Raw genomic sequence first — 20312 nt, 5'->3', positions numbered from 1 at the left:
ATTTTGCAGGTACGATTCTGCATAAGTTTTTGAACAAGTTTTTTGTTTTCGCAGCTAACATCTTGAAGGAGCAATGTTTTATACAGTTAATGTTACAGTTAATGTGGCCACGTTTTCCCCTGAAATCAGATACTAAGACTGCAGAACTTGGCTTTTACTGGAATTTTACGGGTGCGACAATCGGTGCTCAACTGCCAGTGACGCACTCTCAGCGATGGATACATAGGACTCTATTGCAAATGCTCAGATGAGCGAAGAAACAGCAAGTTCTTTTAACTTCCAGAACTTCTACAGCAGAACTGTTCACCTCCAATTTTTAGTGGCAGTGTCCTTACAGAAACAACTTTCAGCATTAGAAGCATGTGCATACATTCTTTGTTATCACACATACGACAAACAAAACAGCGTTTATTACAATAAAAACAAGTAGGAAACAAGGATTCAAACTGCGTAATTGATAGCAAGGCACGATAAGCACGTAGCATTTCCCCTAAACATTTCCTGGTGAATATTACTGTTGCACAAGTTGCCATGGCAACAGCAGCTTGCAATGTTGGCAGTGACGTCACTGGCCTTTCGTATATAATACACCCATACTACACATAAAAACACCGGTGGTTACTATCGGAAACTTTGTCGACAACGCAAAGCCCAACAAAGGCTGGTTTCCGCTTGTCTGAGACTACTTTGGGCTCACGCTAGGAAGACCCCAATCAAACAATGAAGTGGTACGAAACATATTTTGATTCAGTCTGGGCCACCACTAATGCAGCGAATGTGGTTGCAGAACCCATCCACAAAGCGGTTAGATTATCACACGGAGCAACCACAAAGTGATTAGATTATCACCACCATCACACTAAAGCAATAAAGCACCGTGTACTCCTCCTCAATACTAGTTGTAGTGGTGGTTTTCAACAGCTTTGCTGGGCGCACTTTTTACAGGGCCAGGATGGAGAGTCACTTTAAAATTTTTTTTTTATAAAGGTGAAAAAAAAAGGAAGTTTAAGGCAAACTGAAGAGCTATTTCAACGTTGCCAAATAAAAGCGTGCTTGCTGTGATTCCAGCAGCGTTGAGCGATGCTTCTCTGCATACATAATGTGTTCCGAGTTTTCAATGTTGTCTGCAATTGCTTCGATCAAGATTGCTTTGAACCAATACCATAGCAAGTGCACTTGACGAACTTTACTGTCAGCTCTCAATGAATCTGTCCAAACTGCAGCCCATCACTCTTGCTGTATGTGAACCTTCCAAATTGGCGATGTATTGATTGCAGTTTCAGTGAAAGCCTCTGCAACGGCTTTTTTTTCAACCTTTTCACGTTGCTGCAATGCTAGGATACATAGAAAGCAAAAAGGGTAAATGAGAGAGTGGCATTGCATTTTCACACGTAATGCCGAACGATGGTGTATCGTCAAACATGCAACTTGCCTGCGGCAAGTTGCCTTTCAATGTCTCTTACGCTTTATCTTCGTTGCCTGCTCACTTTGAGAAATTGGCACGGACGCGCTTGCAGCACATGTTCGGATGACCGCTAACACAATGATTTAGGCAACGTCTTTACGATTTTGTTGTACTCGGCTGGAAGTCAAATTCCAATATACAAGCCGCCAGATATGTGTCAACACGAGCACATACGCTTTTTACAAAACAGAGCTGTGCGAATAGCAAAATTTTGGGTGCGAAGCGAATTCGAATAATAAAGACTGAGTGCGAATCGAATCGAATAATTTCGAATAATTTTCAAATATTTCTCAAACATTTTCCGAATAATTCGAAGTGAAATTACAGAAAAAGTTGCACAGAATCCCTAAGTATGTTCTTGTGAGATAGCAACGTGAAAGTGTTTCTTTTCGCTTGGTTGATGAAGCGCTGGTGGGGTCATATTTTGTCTTTCTTATCAAGAATGAGGCAATGTAGAGGCCGAATTGTATTTATGTACATGATTTGGTGCAACCAAAGTGTTGCCGACAACACTTTACACATGATAGGCAGAGATGCCGTTTCCTCAGCCTCTCCTCCTCTTTCGACTTCTGTGGAAGGCCAACTGGTGTGGCAGACAAGGGTGTGCTCCCTTCAAGTCCGGAGTTCCAAATCTGCCTCGTAGACGTCGATATATAAGAACATCTGAAATTTTGGATGCTAAAAAGTTTCGGCGTCTGATTTTTCGGACTTCCTGCCCAAATTTCAGGACCAAAACAGCATTAATTGAGCCCCCAACTCTGCCACATCTTTCATCTCCATATTAGAACCAGCGTTTTCTTGAGTTAATACATTTGCGACCGTAGCGGAGCTTGAAAGGCAGCTCTGCCGCAATGCGGGGCTGCGATGAGGTGAAGTATATTGAAAATCTAGGGACCCACTTCCAAACGGACGTTGACTGTCTCTTGGCTAAGTTCGACCGTAACGGACCTTGAAAGGCAGCTTTGCCGCAATACGGGGGTGTGAGGAGGTGAAGCATATTGTAAATCTAGGGACCACTTCCAATCGGACGTTGACTGTCTCTTGGCTAAGTTCGACCGTAACGGACCTTGAAAGGCAGCTTTGCCGCAATACGGGGGTGTGAGGAGGTGAAGCATATTGTAAATCTAGGGACCACTTCCAATCGGACGTTGACTGTCTTTGCCTAAGTTCGACCGTAACGGAGCTTGAAAGGCAGCTCTGCCGCAATACGGGGCTGTGATGAGGTGAAGTATATTGAAAATCTAGGGACCCACTTCCAAACGGACGTTGACTGTCTCTTGGCTAAGTTCGACCGTAACGGACCTTGAAAGGCAGCTTTGCCGCAATACGGGGGTGTGAGGAGGTGAAGCATATTGTAAATCTAGGGACCACTTCCAATCGGACGTTGACTGTCTCTTGGCTAAGTTCGACCGTAACGGACCTTGAAAGGCAGCTTTGCCGCAATACGGGGGTGTGAGGAGGTGAAGCATATTGTAAATCTAGGGACCACTTCCAATCGGACGTTGACTGTCTTTGCCTAAGTTCGACCGTAACGGAGCTTGAAAGGCAGCTTTGCCGCAATACGGGGGTGTGATGAGGTGAAGCATATTGTAAATCTAGGGATCACTTCCAAACGGACGTTGTCTCTTGGCTAAGTTCGACCGTAACGGACCTTGAAAGGCAGCTTTGCCGCAATACGGAGGTGTGAGGAGGTGAAGCATATTGTAAATCTAGGGACCACTTCCAAACGGACGTTGACTGTCTCTTGGCTAAGTTCGACCGTAACGGACCTTGAAAGGCAGCTTTGCCGTAATACGGGGGTGTGAGGAGGTGAAGCATATTGTAAATCTAGGGACCACTTCCAAACGGACGTTGACTGTCTCTTGGCTAAGTTCGACCGTAACGGACCTTGAAAGGCAGCTTTGCCGCAATACGGGGGTGTGAGGAGGTGAAGCATATTGTAAATCTAGGGACCACTTCCAATCGGACGTTGACTGTCTCTTGGCTAAGTTCGACCGTAACGGACCTTGAAAGGCAGCTTTGCCGCAATACGGGGGTGTGAGGAGGTGAAGCATATTGTAACTCTAGGGACCACTTCCAATCGGACGTTGACTGTCTTTGCCTAAGTTCGACCGTAACGGAGCTTGAAAGGCAGCTTTGCCGCAATACGGGGGTGTAATGAGGTGAAGCATATTGTAAATCTAGGGACCACTTCCAATCGGACGTTGACTGTCTTTTGCCTAAGTTCGACCATAGCGGAGCTTGAAAGGCAGCTCTGCCGCAATACGGGGCTGTGATGAGGTGAAGTATATTGAAAATCTAGGGACCACTTCCAAACGGACGTTGACTGTCTCTTGGCTAAGTTCGACCGTAACGGAGCTTGAAAGGCAGCTTTGCCGCAATACGAGAGTGTAATGAGGTGAAGCATATTGAAAATCTGAAGGGGTCACATTGAACCGCACGTTGACTGCATTTGTCTTTGGGAAGTTCGAATAGTTCGAATAGTAAAATTTCAGTGCGAATCGAATCGAATAGCAAACACTATTCGAAAAATATTCGAAATTTCGAATTTCGCACACCCCTACAAAACAGTGAATATAAAAACAGGCGTTTTTCATGCTAGACAATACTGTTGTAATAACATTTTGCTGTAAAAGGAGTCCAAGGTGAAACTAAGAGACCAACAGACCCCCCCCCCAAAAAAAAAAGCTGCTCCGCAACACTTCAGATGACGTGCAGAAGGGTTTTGCAACACAAATTTATTAAAACAGCACACTGTACAGAGGTTGTCTATGTGTATAAATTAAAAAAAGGAACTGAGGGCATCCTGGTATGCTGCGACGTACCAGGGCAAGAGATCGGCAGGGGACTCCTTACACCAGGCCAGACTGCCTGCAAGTTGCAAAAGGTCATACTGACAAGAACACTTGTAACAGTTTTAGTCAGAGACCGTGGCACAGTGCAAAAAATGAGTCGCAGCTCAGCGCAACCTTCGCCTGAATGTATCAAAACCTTCTCTAACGTTTTCAATTACTATTCTAATCAAATCACGAGCAAGACACAAACATCAGAGCACATTTCAGATTGTATGCAAGCACTAGCGGCCATGCTGGGATGTACTGTGGCTCGTGTGTGAATTGCAGATGTGTTAGACCTGCTGATCAGGTTTTAAGAACCGTGCTTGCCAATGTCGTTGCAGTTTGCTGTACACAAGTTTGCCCACTAAAGAGTACAATTTTTAGGTCTGGCCGCTGGATTCTTCGCAGTCAAAACCATGCAACAAATATGTGATGCAGGCTAAACTTCCCAAATGCGAGATGGTAAGTTGGGCGAGTTTGTTTAGGTTTTTTTTCCATGAGACAGCACGTTACTAAACAAAGGACAAAAGAGTGGACAGGACATGTGGACGTCCTCTGCACTCCTCTCGTCCCTCATTTAGTAACACGCTGTTTCATCAATATTCGAAAACACACTGCAACTAGGTTAGCCTTGAAATGGGAAAACGGAAAGGTTCCGCAAGGCCATTGAACAAAGCTGAAAGAAACCTGCAAGACAAGTACGATGCAGCGGCAAGAGCTGTTAATAAGCACTTCAGCGTATCTGCAAAGTTATCGAAATTCAGGAGTTTGGAAAGGCGAAAGAAGCTCTTGACTGATGCACCTGAAAGAACGCCAAATATTCTAGCTGTCAATTCTCAGTCCTGCACAGCATATCTAATTGGAACTACCTTAAAGGCTGTGTGCAACTATTTTTGCTCATTCTCATAGGTTTGAACAAGGAGCAAACATTATTCAGGAGATTAAATGGCATTCGCTCACGCTTTCCAAAATAAGGTCGAACCAGGAATATATTGCTACACAATGGCAAAATATGGCCTAGCTATACCATCACCTGCGTGATACTGCTGGATTGCGTTGCGATGCGAAGGGTGTGCTTTTTAAAGGGACACTAAAGAGAAACAATGAATTGGTTTAGATTGATGAAGTGTGCTCGGAGAACTCTTGTGTAGTTTTTTTCACCACCATAGGTTTATTATTAGAGGAGAAAACCAAGTTCAAAGTTTCATTTTTAAATTTCGCGCCGAACTTTGTAATTCGTGACGTAAAAGACTTCAAAGAGCATTTAACGTATTTTGGCACCACTGGCTCGACGAAATTTCCACAAACTCGTTATGTCAAGTCTCTGGCCCCCTCAGAGGACAATGTACTTCGATTTAACCGATTAGGAACTACGTAGGCCCAAGCAGGCGCCGTCAAAAATATGTGACGTCACTGCAAATGGTGAGGGAATTCCAAGGTGGCGTCGCCACCTGTATTTTCTTTTTGCCGTTTTCTCGCTTATTAAGCGTCTTCGCGCAGAAAGCGTGGTGTTTTTGGTATCGTGGAAGACTACTTTACTAATGCGAGAAAAATCGTTTTGCTCTTTAGTGTCCCTTTAAGCACTCTCCACAAGCAATAAACAAACCTTATGTTTACCATGCCACCTATTATCTATTTCTTTGCTCAAAATTGACATAATCAAGGACAAAATTGCATTATATTTGTAGCATGAGATTCGATTCTGTTCATGCAAGAACAGAAAATGAATGACTTCAGGATTAATAGATATTTAATTACAATTTATTTAAGATTATTAACTACAAAGCACAATTAGTATATATTAGGTCATTATTTTTTTTGCAACAGAATACAAAGAGTCTCGAAACAACGTCTACATTTGATGCATCCACAGACCGTTCTTTATAGGTCACACATGAAGGAGTTAAGCATTTACAAGTCATAGCCCTGTACGAATGCTACTTCGATGCAAAATAAACAAGATCGAAAGAAAAAAATTTAGGCAATGGGAGCTCACCAAACACCGGTTTCATAGTGCCAAGGGCTTCTTTTCCCCGTTGCGCTAGACGTCCAGGAGCTGATTCCAGTAGTCTGCTGGCAGTGACAGCAACGTCTCCATCACCTGAAAAGAGGCGGAATGCAAAAGCATGCACTATTTGCTGTAGCCACACGCGATACGATTAGTATTTTTTTTTTTCAACAAAGATTCTCCTGGCAAGAATGATCTGAGCAAGTCCAGGTGTCTAGTTTTCTTTTGCATGCACGGATGGCACTACAGTGCTGTAATACCTTGTACTACAAAATGCAAGAAAGGAAAAAAAAAAGCTGACCGCAAGCTTTTTCTATGCCTAGTATACCTTACGTATGTTCGTGTGTTCATTTGTATGTGTGCGTGTACGTATATATACATATTCAAAACTGAAAAACATATGCATATTCAAAACACTGAAAAGTTTTGGGAAAGGGGGCGGGGGTTGTTGAACCCCTTGAACCCCCCCCCCCCAACCCCCTGTAGTGACAGAGAAGAGGCCGACACCTGTGTTGCCCTGGTTGAACACTTCTTCCTTTATTGCGTGCTCACGAGCAGCCCCGCCTTACACCCGCTTCTTCGCGCGTCTTGTGCACGGCATGGCGTTTCCCGCCAACGTTTTCCCGCGGTAGATTCAACACCCCCTATGCCAGTGTTGTAACCTTGTTATCACGAACAAAAGGTATGCTCGGCTTGGTTTTGCAGAGACTATGCACACAGGCGACAGCTGCAGTCGCTTCGATGTTGGCACACTTCCACGCTTAGCAAGCTTCTCTCTGTATAATATGCTAATCTGGCCTCCCTCTGCTCTGATGTTTCGGCAGACAATTTTGCCTTCACTCGAGATTTCACAGCCTGCTGTCTAGCTGTTATCTACTGGATGATTGGATTCAGCCTGTCGCTTGTGCTGAAGCGCATGCACCGACGGCCCCAGCTTGCGCACCATCCTCAGCGAGGCTGAGCAACCAAGCACCGGTGAAGCAGCCGTCGATACAATGCCTAGCCATGTGGTACCTGCAGCGGCAAGGCCCTGAGCAAGCGCAGCTGCAATGCCTCTCCACAGTGGATCGCGTGGTACGACTCGAAGCGAGAGAGATGCAGGGACGAAAGAACAGCAGCCGTGGCTGTAGCGTATGAGCTGGCCGAGAACCAAGAGCGTTCTCTTACTTCTCTTGCTCGCACCTCAAGCGACGTGGCTCTTTTGCCAAGGCGGCCAAGGCTGAGTAAGATATTCATTGCAATTATTATTGCGTAGCGGTTGAAAACGTCTAGCCGTAGACTAGCATGGTGTGGGACGGCCTATATGATGCGTGTCCTTATAGGCGTAATTCAAATGCGAAGAATTTCTAGATCACTTCTCATACCTTTATTTTCGAGGTATTTTGCATTTACACATAATAATTACCAAATATAATCACTCTGTGCTGGCCAAAATATCCCCACAAGCAATGAGGCTGACATAAGCCACGCCGCTCGTAGGTTACGTCCCTAGCGGCAGGAGGTATGAACTAAACGTGGGCGCTGGAGAGGGGGCATCTGGGCAGGTTAGTAGTACAGCAGGTCGTGGTCAACACGTCCATGCCTTTTGCTTTTTCGGTCACCACGTTTCACTAATTTAATTTTAATGACCAACTTAATTCCCGTAATGGCATCTTTACAAGCCATGAAAAGGGGTCTGGCAAGTGGTATCCTGCGCTGCCCCTTCATGCAGCGTTAACAATGCCCGATCATTTCTCCAGAATAGTGTTAAGCAATATACTCTGTTACAACCAAAGAAAAAACGTAAGCTCCGCCCACAGAATTGTGGCACGCCTGCCCTACACCTGTGAAATGCAGTCGTGCTAGCTTGTTTGTGCTCGTACTGCAAGTACTTTTTCTATGCTTATGTAAACGCTACTGATACGAATAGTCAAAGGTTCGTCGTTACTGCATAAAACATTATGTTTGGCTGAGCAGCTATGCCTGAATCCCTGACAAAATTTTGCCAGGACGTTTAAGTTTCTGACCAAACCAACGAATCAAACGTTTCTGTATGAGAAAGTCAACTACCTGAAACACTCGAGACGTGCTTGCGTGATTGACGTCACGAAAATGAATAAGCGCTATTGGACGGAGCATTAATGCAAATTCTCTGTGGGAGGGACAGCGATGGCTGTGGGCGGAGCTGGCATTTTTTTCTTGGGTCATAACAGACTATAACAACCCCTTATAAACAAGTACGCTTTCCTGCACGACACCAATGTACTGCGGCGAAAGTGACTTCAGCGGTCTGTCACGATGAGAAAATTTTGGAACTGATGGCTTTAGTTGTAATTTTTAAGGCGAAAGCCTTAGATGCCTCTTCACACGCGAGAAGCGACCATTGGCGTTGGCACAGGAGGAGTCAACATGAGTGATGCAAAGTCATCATGCGATGGAGTCATACTGCGACGTCATCGTGATGTCACAGGTCGCCAAAATTTGCGACGCCATCGTGACGTTGCTACGACGTCGCATTATGGTCCGATCACATTACATCGTAGCTTGGTGGACCGATCCTGGAGGCATGCGAGGTGCAGAAAGCTTGCAATGCCACCGATCTCTGAGGCAGTGCAATACCATGCAAAGCTTTCGGGGGCGAGAGAATCTATAAAATCAACTGAGAGTAAAAAGTAAAAGATGATGGCTTTCACCTTCGAGTCATCTTAGGCGAATGGATAAAGGACCCAGCGAGCTTTTCTTTTCACTGTGGTGCTAGCGCTGTTTTTCGGGAGAGTTACGTCTGTGCCCGTACAATCGGCAGGATTGCTCAAAATTTGGGAGTCATCCAGGGGCAAATTAAGAGAACTGGCAGGCATGGTATCTACTGCAAGCATTAGCTTCTTGTCCCATACCTGGTTCTGCTGCTCCATCTCGTGTAAGAGGTTGGGCACCAAGGACGTGTCGTTGACCGAGCACCCAACCACGGTGGGTGCAAAGACGCGTGCCAGGTTAGATAGAGGCATCTTGGCCTCGGGATGGGCGGCCACCGTCTGCAGGTGCAGCACCAGGGCTGCCAGCGTGTCCCGGTTGGCCGGAGGAAGCTGCGTCACTGCCTGCCATATGGCCCACACCCGGTCCTCATGGTCAAGCTCTGCACGGGCGAGAGAACCAATAAGAAAAAAAAAAAAGATTTGGGTGGCATTTAGCGGTACGACTGTGGCAATAATAATTTTTGGGGTTTAACATCCCAAAACCACGGTATAATTATGAGGCACCACATAGTGTAGGGCTCCGGAAATTTCGACCATCTGGTGTTCTTTAACAGACATTGCTTAGTACACAGGCCTCTAGCATTATGCCTCCATTGATATATGACCCCTGCAGCTGGGATAGAACCCGCGGCTTTAGGGTCAGTAGCCGGGCACCGTAACCCTTGTACCATGTATCGTGGCAGACAGCAGTAATAAACTTATGTCATCGACAAGTCGTGGTGTGTAGACATAACATGGCTGTAAAAGGGCCCAAAAACAGTCACTGTGAGGAGCACAAAACATTGACGCGCATACTGGTTTTCCTTGTCTACGGAGTTTCACTGCGTAAAACTTGTTCATCACTCGGCAGAAGCCATGCTTGAATGCAGAGGAATCTTCTCAAATGTTTCTGAATGTTCCACTGAGATTGCATGCACAACGCATAAAGGTGAGTAGATTCCGGAACTTGAGTGGGCACAGGCAACAACACTGGTCAATCAATACGTTCCCTTCGTTATCACAGTGCCCTGGCATCCAGTATATCACGACATGCTGCTTCCTTGCGTAAACGGTGCACAAATAAATAAATACTGTGGTGAAAGCGACTTAAGCATTTTATAGCAATCAGAAAATTTTACAACTGATGTCTGTGGTTCTTATCTTTTCACGGCGGCACTCTGTGTGTGCCATCGTGGATTTTCCTTTGTCCCGTCTTACGAGCAAGACTACTCATCTCAATGCAGAACCAAAAAGCCCATGTGGAAACCCTATTGACGAGTTTAGCCTTTACTGGCTTGACCGCTGTGTTCTTCACTGTCACAACACACACACACCTATATATATATATATATATATATATATATATATAGAGAGAGAGAGAGAGAGAGAGAGAGAGAGACAGAAAAAGGGGCTGTGGATAAAGACGTGATGAAAGAGTGATGTGCTAATGGTGTCGGTAGCAATTGCTGCCAAACTAAAGCTGTCGAGTGCAGGTGGCTGGAGGCATGCGATCCCGTTTTCATCGCAACAACGGCCTCTCATAAGAGGACACGCTATGAATCTCGTGAACTTCGTTGACACCAGTGGCGTAGCCAGGAGGGGAGGGTTCGCAAAACCAGGTTAGCTGCAGAAAGCTTGCAATGCCTCCAATCCTGGGGGCAGCACAAAACCACGTTAGGTGCAGAAAGCTTTCGGAGGAGGGCGAGGTAGGAACAATACATCGAACTGAGAAGAAAAAGAAGATGGCTTTCGCCTTCCAGTCGTCTTAGGAAAATGCATAAGAGACCTGGCGAGTTTTTCGATCTCCTTGGATTATGAACAAATGTGAAAATTTATTTCGACAGAACTCTTCCTGGATGCCGCCTTGCACCTTCCAGTGTACTTGTACAATCGAAAATTTCCAACGGGGCCTGTAAAAGTCTTGCTAAAAGGATGAAAGCCTCACCTGTAGCGCTGACAAAAGTGTGCCACAGCGACTTGGTGACGAGGCTCTCCCGAAGCGACAGCAAGAAGTCCTTGAGGACTCCACACACGGCATAGATGTCGACCTTGGACTGAAACAGAGAAAACACCGACGAACAGCCCGTCATGCAACCCAATCCATCATGAAACAAGAAACTAAGCAAGTAATAAATGTTGCTCCCGAAGTCGGGATTAAAACATGAGCACAGCACATGCAGGTGAACTTGGGACTAAGTCTACATTCACAGCCAAAACGAAAGAATGCTTGATCTGTGTTCAAACAGTGAGATTCCTGCAAATGTGCATGTTAGAATCTCGTTGCCAGCAGGGGTGTAGCGAGAAATTTTTTTCAAGGGGCGTGGCGGGGGTGATTATTGAATTTAGTAGGTTGATTTTTTTTTATTGACTTGCCATTTTCACCTTAGTTGCGAATCTTTTGTTCTACATTTTTTATACAAGCACGAATAGAAGGTCCCCCTGACAGTTTTTACTTTGGGACGTTCTATATTGTATTTACTTTGTATTTGTAAAAAAAATAATAAAAGAAAGCTTACCAAATTTGGAACACCTTTGCCTTGCTGGAACTGTTCCCTTATCTCGCGCACTTCACGCTCCGAACCAGATACCCTGGATATGAAAAGATGCGATAAGATCCATCTTGCTTGTTAGAAGCATGCAGATGAAATCGGCAATAGAAAAGCACCAAACTAGCCAAGCTCGACAGCTTTCAAAATATGGCCAACCCAGTAAATACACGGGTTGTTTGGATGGGCGGTACATTTTTTACGTTGGAGATTTGATGTATTGTCGAATGCCACGTGACAAAGCCGATCAACATTCTGCAGAAAAGGCTTTGTTAGAATAATCAGCTCCTCGCCTCCAGTTATGTCGTGTGTACCCCTCTTCAATGCACTGAACATCAAGGTGCGTAGGATATTACTATACAGTTGGAGACTTTCCCATTTCGTCATTCATTTTTCCACTTACCTCAATAGAACAGAAAACAAGCTTATCAGAAGAAGCTGACGATTATTCTTGAACTTCTAAAGATCTCAGTTGCAGGTGCCAAATTCTGCAGAGATTTGCCTCTAAGCACGTCTTCCACTACGTTTGTACTCAATTTGAAAAGGTATTTCTTTATGCAAACAATCCATCCTGTCACAACGTATGCAAAAACAATGCATTCTGCAAGGCAAGCGTGTAGTACTCCGCACTTTGAAAATGTATCCAAACAAGTAGACAAAGGCTGTGTATCCGGACGAGTTTTCCATAATTTATTCCTGTCAAAAAATTAAGGGTGGGGGGTGGGGGGATACGAAATAAATATGAATGTTGGCATGTTAAAGCAACATTACATCACAACTAAAAACTTAGCTTACAAATTAAGCTTACATATTAAGCATCAGCACTAGCATACTAGTACTGTGTGCCCAAGTTTTGATAAAATTATCATTCAAGTACACTGCGTGAAGAAGGAATAAAATGCTATTTTTACAGTTCTGTGAAATTCTCAAAAAAAAAAAAAGTGAAATTGACACAGCTCTTGGCATGCGCACTGACAGTCTGAAAGTTTCTTGCCGGCATTGCACTGCCTACCGACTTCGAGTTGTGGTAGCACTGTTATCATGTAGTGCTTCCACACGTGTAGAAAACTCCACATGTGCACGTATAACGAGCATGTGTAACGAGTGTGCAACACATGTGCAATGAGTTTTATGCAAAGAAACCATAGCGCCAGCTGCCGACAATGAAGTGCAGAGATGGCAATGGCATATACAATGTTAGAAATCCTCGCTAAGGGGTGTGCGATTTGGATCTTGCTAGACATCTGCATGAAAACAAGTACTAACAGGGTTTCTGGTATGGTATTGTAATAGTCAATGTTGACTTCAGGTGGAGTGAGACTTTGAAAGTGAGCTTCAATATTTGGCTGTACAGTGGTGGTAATAAAAGCTATGGCTATAAAATTTGCAAGGTATTTTAAAGGTAGACGCAGGTTCCATGGGAGCTCAAAGTTAGTTTCAAATTGTGCTTAGTGTTCTTTTTTTTCTACATACGTTAAGATCTGCTATCTGCATAGCATTGCAATGTTGCACAAACGTAGCTACTAACGTTTTACAACTAAAAACTAAAACTAGGAATTAAAATGGTGAGCGTACAACAAAATATAGATTTGTTATGTTTTTTTTAAGTTTGTCATTGAATGAAAATTGCAACTTACAAACGGTTTTTTTACACTAACAAAATTACAGATGCACCTAGGCTACAGATTCTAGTTCCAGTTATGTAAATGTCACTAATTAACATATGTGAGAATTTTTTTTTTGCTTACGCTCAACAGTTTTTGAGAAAAAGGTATACAAACTCCAAAAATTCTTTGAGAAAATGCAGAATTTGCGTACAGGTACACGTACATTTTCTGTCAACGCGTCAAAGAAAAAGGACCAAAAATTATAACTGAAACAGCGAGTGTCCAAGTGCGATATATTATCTGAAAGATAAAGAAATTCTCTATCGGGTGATTGCAAAATCTCAAATTTAAGCTTTTTGATCAACGGAAGTCTCACCCCGCCTTAATGGTATTTGCCAGCCTTGTAAAAAATGTCAGTGCACTTAGTTGGGCCAGTTGGTTCTGCATGCCGATGAAGTGGATGCGCTTGAAGGACGAGGACGAAGAAGAGACGCACTGTGTGTCCCGTCTCTTCGTCCTCGTCCTTCAAGCGCATCCACTTCATCGCCCTGTAAAAAAAAAAAAAGAAAACAAGGTAGGTGGAAACACTGGATGTCATCCTGTGTAGGCAAGAATGCGTGCTGACCGGTAGATGCCCACACAGTCCAGGCCTCTGCGCTCCACCTCCTGGATGCAGTGGACCACTAGTGCGGGCACCATGGGCGGCGTGGACGGTGCGTGGTCCGAGATGAGGGGACCTCGACGGCTGCCGGCTCCGCCACGCTTGGGAGTATCGCACACCGGGATGCAGGGCAACGGGACCTGGTGCAAATGATTAGTTTTGTGCATACTGCGAGACCATGCAACGACAATGGTACGAGAGTTTGGGAGTTGGATAACACTTTACTTAGAAGGCCTTACTCTGTGCTGAAAGTGTTCTCTCGAGTGTACTAATTTCACAAAATCGTTTACACCAACCAACTACTTAAAGGGGTACCGACACAAAAATTTTGGCCTCTCATTTCTTTCGCTGCAATGTGTTGCTGGGGGCTTGTTAGCAATAACACGGCACATTGTTTGCTGCAGCGCGCGATGGATAATTACAGGCTTCTCATTACCGACCAGTGTCAGTTTTGGTTTGAAATCAAATCAAATCAAATTTATTTCAACATACAAGCGATGTCGTGGACAATGAACTAAAAGCCAGCAAGGCTTGACAGGGTCCATTGCCCATTTTTCAGGCAGTGACAAAACGGGAAAAACAAGAAATACACCGGAATTAAACTATAAATACATCGCATGATATTACAAGAATACAAGAATTACATGAAAAAAGAAATACACAAAAAATACACAAGAATTACGCTATCAATACACCGAAACATGTAACAGGAATGCAAGAATAACACAAGAAGTACCCAGCATTATAAGCACTAATACATAAACATTGGCATTGCAGTAAATAAACATAGTACATAAGCATAGGCATTGCAGTTGCATACATTTTTTTTTTTTTGACATTATGAAGAGTTATATTACATTTTTTGTATTTAAGTGATAGGGTAGTCTATAACGTAGCATCTGATAGGTATAGTTCGTTCTAGACCTCGGTAGTTCCCATATTTCAGAGCTCCTTGTATTGGCCATTTTATGCTTTTGCGTTAAATTAGAAATACGTTTTAGAGTGTCATTGTTCTTTTTAATAGCATTCTTATAACTTCTTATTAATATGCTTTCGTAAATGTTAGGCATTGGTACCAAATTTAGTTTTCGAACAGAGGACTAGTTGGCGTTAAGTAAGGCACATCTAAAATGCAATGCATGGCTTTTTTCTGCATTCTATGCAGGCTAATGATGTTAGTAAGTGTCGTAGTGCCCCAGACGAGATGACAATAGTGTACGTACGACAGGAACAGGGATTTGTACAGTAGAAGTTTAACACTTTCAGGAAGAAAAAAGCGCAACTTGCATAGCATTCCAGTTAGCCGAGAGAGCTTACCTACTACCATTTCCACATGAGCATTCCATGATAAATGTTGCTCAAATACAACACCAAGACATTTAAAAGTAGGCACAATAGGCAAAATAGAGTTATTAAGATGCAAATTTGTTGTAGTAGCAACGTTTCGATTTTTCGGCCTAGAAAGTACGGCCTTTGTTTTATTGACATTTATTGTCAACGAGTTAGCGGTGCTCCAGGATGATAATTTTGACAGTACTTCGTTGGCTTTAATCATGATATCTTCAGCATCTTTCGCGGTTACTAGAATTGTAGTGTCGTCTGCATATATAATAAATTTTACGTCATCATCAATACTAACTACGTCATTAATATAAATACAAAAAAGCAAGGGCCCCAAAATACTTCCTTGGGGTACTCCTGCAATAACTGGTTTCAAATCGGACACGTGACTATTTATAACTACTTTTTGCATACGGTGCTGAAGATATGATTTTAATAATTTCAAAAAAACCCCGCGAAAGCCATAATATTTAAATTTTTTTATAAGTGTGGTATGATTGATGCAATCAAACGCCTTTGAGTAGTCCACAAAAATACCCAAAGTACATAGCTGACGTTCGAAAGAATCTAATATAATTTCCTTCCGTGTTAGAAGGAAATTATATTTGATTAGAAGCCTCCGAGTGCAACTATCACCACCTAGTGGGTGCAGCGCTCAATCACGTCAGCACAGAGAACTGCGAGGCACTTCCGCGCGGTTCACGAGCAGCCGCCGAGAAGTAGGCTGCTGGAGCAAACGCGGCAAAAGGAAATGGCGGCTATAAGTCATCATAGTGGTAACTTGTTGCAGCGTGGTCACATGAGGGAAGTAAGGGGGTCTCCGAGGGTCACCTTTGAGGGTGCCAATAGCGCGAGGGTGTCGATCACTCACGCAGACTTCAAAATTCATTTAAAATACCTTCCAAGCTATATTCGATGTTGATATTTTGCAGATGATATACGCGTGTTCATGGGAATCGATCCCGCAGGCTATCTCGGCCGCGAAATTTTGTGTCAGTACCCCTTTAAGAAAGTGCTGCCCCATCAGCCATTGTGTGCATCATCTAGTGTTGACAATTGCTAAAAAGTTGGAGTACCTTCTGAATACATCAACATTTGCTTCACCCGCCATTATGGTCTAGTGATTATGGACCCGCAGGTCGCGGGAGCAAATCCTGGCCACATTTCAATGGAGGTGAAATGCAAGAGGCCCGTGAGCTTAGATTTAGGTGCACGTTGAAGAACATCAGGGGGTCCAAATTTCTGGAGCCCTCCACTACGGCGCCTCATAATTATATGGTGCTTTTGGGACGTAAAACCCCAACAATTATTAACAGTTGCTTCGACTGTTGTTCCAAAGTCCTAAGAGGAATGAAACCATCTCCCTGCCCCCTATGCTGGTATCCCCACATCGATAACATAAAATAAAAATTATGTTCAAGGAGCTTTGTGTGCCAGAACACAATAGTGTGAGGCATGCCATAATGAGGAGACCTTTTTTTGACATCTAGGATTCTTTAGCGTGAACATAAATGTAAATAAATATACAGGCGTTCGATTTTGACCCCCTTTACTGCTGCTCTTGTAGTTTGAGGTACATTATGTCGCACACTGTGTTATACACACTTATCCACACAATGTGTCATGACACCGCACTTTGACACCGTTGAACCCTTTCAGGGTTGCATTTTTTTGAAAAATAAAATAAGCTTTCCCCGATGGTCGAATTACTTTATTGTGGATTTTGAATGTACGAAACGTGTAATGTCGGGAAAAAATTGTAAAAAAGGAGATCGGGAGCAGTGTTTTGGTGTCAGCATCACTCATAACTGCAAAATGTTCAATAGTACCTCAGAGCGTGGTATTCCTTGAAACACAGGTCTACGCAAAGCACCTTATTGCGGTCTGCACACATAAAATGAGTGTCCATTCTATTGGCGCAATGAGTTGCTGGCACACAGACGGCATCTTCTCTGTGTGTGGCTGCCTTCAGCAGAGTAAACTCGGTAAACAAGGAGAGACGATACTTCGGGAGTGTTGGTTATAAACAAGCCAAGAGCCGCGCCGATAAAGATTGAAATCTACTTCAGTCGTCGCTGCAAGGGAGTGCTGATAAAGATAAAAATCAAGTTTCACGCGCCTCCATTGCGATCACACGGCGCAATCAAAACCACGGAAGGGCATTGCCCATTGGCGTTGCCACGGACCACACAACATGCTGAAGCTAGAAATCAGTCCTGTTTATCGCCACAAGAAGGTAGCGCAATCATTTCAAATGCTTCTTGCGAGTCCTAGGAGGTGGCCGCACCTCACAGTGAGCACGCATAGTCATCACGGCGCGAAATTTCAAACGGAGGGTCAAAAACGCACCCGTACATGTACGACAAAAACCCTCAAAGGGTTAATGGCACCGCATTACGACACTGCCATTTCAAAGACTGCATCACCCTTGTCTTGTCATGCAATCGAGTCGTGTACAAACATCCAAGTTCTGTTTTACGACTTGCATACGTAAGCAGCCACATGCCACAAAATATATTACAGTCTTGTAAGAGGTACAAGAGAAGACCGAGGCTTGAAGAGGTGAAAAATCCTTGAACAGGGATGTCGTTGGAGCCGATGTTTAGACAAGTGGTCAAGTCTTCTTAAGGCAGCAATTGCTGCCCTAAAGAAGACATGTGTTGGCTCCAGCAATACCCCCTGTTCAAGGATTTTAACAGCAAAGCTGTTAAAGCTCAAAGCAAAATGGATGACCACAAAAAAACTATCATCATCATGAATGACCTAGCTGCACCTAGCACATGCAACGCAATAACTCTGCCAGCGCGCTGTCTCTTCTTCCTCTTCATCTTAGGATAGACTATAAATAAAGACATAAACAGAAAGAAAGAAAGAAAAGAAGAAACATAGCATAGAAAGACAGAGAAATCAACAGAAGGAAAGGGAAGAAAAACAAAAGGAACTAAAAAGAGAAAAGAAAGAAAAAGTAACCAGCGTTAGCCAGAAGACTTGAGGATTGACAAGCTTCGCTGTGCCAAGCTTTGCACGAATTAGTGCAAACTTCCAGCAATTTTTTTCATCTCGTAAGAGCACTGACCTGGTTCTTGCACTCCGGGTGGCAGATGGCGTTGCAGCGGCTGCACCTGTAGACCGTCTTGTAGAACTTGATGCGCTTGCCGCAGGGACCACACGTCTCGGTCTTGATCACCGTCTTGGGGCAGAAGGTGTGCTGTCGGGAGAGCAGCTTCTCGGCCGAGTTGCTCCGCCTCGGCATGGTTGCGCTCGCTGCGACCTTCTCGCGCCTCTGAGCAACTGGAGTGTTCGGTGCAGATCCTTCGACGGCAGAAACACAAGAAAGAAGGAAAAGCAGAATAATCATTCATCCATTGCCACTCCAGTCTCGTCGCAACCATCCAGCATAGCAACATTGGCAGTAGCTACGAGCGAAGACACTCTGCTGATGGAGCATCTAGAGCAGTGGCTCTCAAATGGGGTTCCACAAAGCTATTTTTGGGGGTCTGCAAAGCTAGTCCTCGCAAAAATTTTTTTGTAGGCACACTGTGACAGGGGCTGCTTCCGATTTATGGTATGCTTCACCACATAACATTTCCGTACTGCGGTGGAGCTGACTTAAGTTTCCACTCTTCCACGAGATGGCTGTAAAGCTTTTCTTGCAGTTTTGTACATTATATGCACGCAAGCACACTTTTTCTAGACTTGAATATCTGAAGAGCAAACATAGCTAGAAACAGCTGGAATGTGGCTGCACACCACACAAAGTATTGACAAGCTGTTGAGATCGAATTGGCATGGCACTTTAGTTTGACTAGTCTATGCCAGGGAGAAATAAAAGGCGTATATTTCACGCTGCATGTTGCGTTAATTTATGACCCCCCTCCCTTTCTCTCACTGCAAGGCATCCCATTACTTCCACTGGTCCACAAGTGGTCCTCGAAACATCCATGGCTGAGAACCACTGATGTAGAGCATAGAGTTTCATTATAGCACACTAGGGTGGAATCTGGCGCTAGTGTCTGTGGGAGCTGCAACGCCAGCATGGGAATGACGGGCAGTGCATGGATTTGACTAAGCTTCATTCTTTCGGCTTTGTGTGGTCTGCAGCCGCTTTGTTGCAAGACGAAGTTCAGCAAAAGTTCAGCAGTCCAACTTCACCACCTTGACCTTTTTAGGCTCACGAGTTCAAATCGGCTCACGAGGTTCACAACGAGCCATTCCTTTATCCGAAACAAACGTGAAAACAAAGAAATAAACGAAGCCACAGGTGCGTTCAAAGCTACAAGCACGAAGACTAAGCATATCCATGTACTACCCATCATTCCGATAATGACTGAACGGTCGCAGGGCCAGACTTCCCTCTAGCAAATATTGTAGGAAACTACGATCTAGATTATGCCCCAATACATACAGCATTTTCTCGCATATAGCCCACACAAAAAATACAGAAAATTCAGAGGTAATGCATGTGTGTGTGTCGTGCATGAATTTCGGTGTGCAAAGAAGTTTCACAGCAATGCTTCGCGACAATGCAAGGAAGGCAGAGGTGACATTGACAGCTGAAATTGATGATGTTCTGGAACGGCCGAGTGCCATTGGCGACTGAGACCGAGTGAAAATAAAGTTCGTGCAATACATTAGAACCCCGCTGTTACGTTCCTCACTGCTGCGTTTTCCCGGCTGTTACGTCGTTTTCCGCCGGTCCCGGCATAGCTCCCATAGGATACAATGTATTGGGAACCCCGCTGTTACGTCGTAACTGTCGGACCGTTCCCGTATGATACGTCGCGAAGTGCGCCCGGAGCCGACCAAGTGACTACCAAAGAGAGCGGCCATGGCGCATTTTCACGCAGCTTGGCCTCGTTTGACCGTAATATTAGCCGCATGAGAGGCGCAAACAACAGAATCTTTCAATTGATGCAAACAAAAGCATGGCCTTCGAGATTCAAATTGCAAACATGGCGTCTATGATGTAACTGCTCGCGTAAGCAAGGCCTTCGAGATTGGCATTTACTATTGACAAAAGCATAGCCTCCGAGATTTGCATTGCACAAACATGGCGTGTATGACGTAATTGCTTGCGAAAGCAAGGCCTTCGAGATTGGCATTCACTTCTGCCATCGCGTTGGCGTAGACTCATTA

At 44.3% G+C, this 20312-nt stretch overlaps 1 protein-coding gene across 2 annotated transcripts in view; it reads right to left on the bottom strand.

Moving 5' to 3' along the window:
- Nucleotides 1–4179: 4179 nt before the first annotated feature.
- The window catches only part of LOC119399644 (rac GTPase-activating protein 1), a 30220-nt gene continuing 14087 nt past the window's right edge, over nucleotides 4180–20312 (bottom strand). For both annotated transcript variants that reach the window (XM_049417802.1, XM_037666460.2), the window contains exons 8-14: nucleotides 18253–18488; nucleotides 13800–13975; nucleotides 11538–11610; nucleotides 10967–11075; nucleotides 9184–9422; nucleotides 6299–6403; nucleotides 4180–4336 (exon numbers count right to left, since the gene is read on the bottom strand). In XM_049417802.1, the coding sequence (XP_049273759.1) occupies nucleotides 6344–6403; nucleotides 9184–9422; nucleotides 10967–11075; nucleotides 11538–11610; nucleotides 13800–13975; nucleotides 18253–18488 (893 nt within the window). In that variant the 3' untranslated portion in view covers nucleotides 4180–4336; nucleotides 6299–6343. The remainder of the gene's footprint in view (nucleotides 4337–6298; nucleotides 6404–9183; nucleotides 9423–10966; nucleotides 11076–11537; nucleotides 11611–13799; nucleotides 13976–18252; nucleotides 18489–20312) is intronic.

The sequence above is a fragment of the Rhipicephalus sanguineus genome, chromosome 7, assembly GCF_013339695.2.
Source record: "Rhipicephalus sanguineus isolate Rsan-2018 chromosome 7, BIME_Rsan_1.4, whole genome shotgun sequence".
Lineage (NCBI taxonomy): Eukaryota > Metazoa > Arthropoda > Arachnida > Ixodida > Ixodidae > Rhipicephalus > Rhipicephalus sanguineus.
Note: the sequence above shows the minus strand (reverse complement) of the source record. Positions and strands in the feature narration are given on the sequence as shown.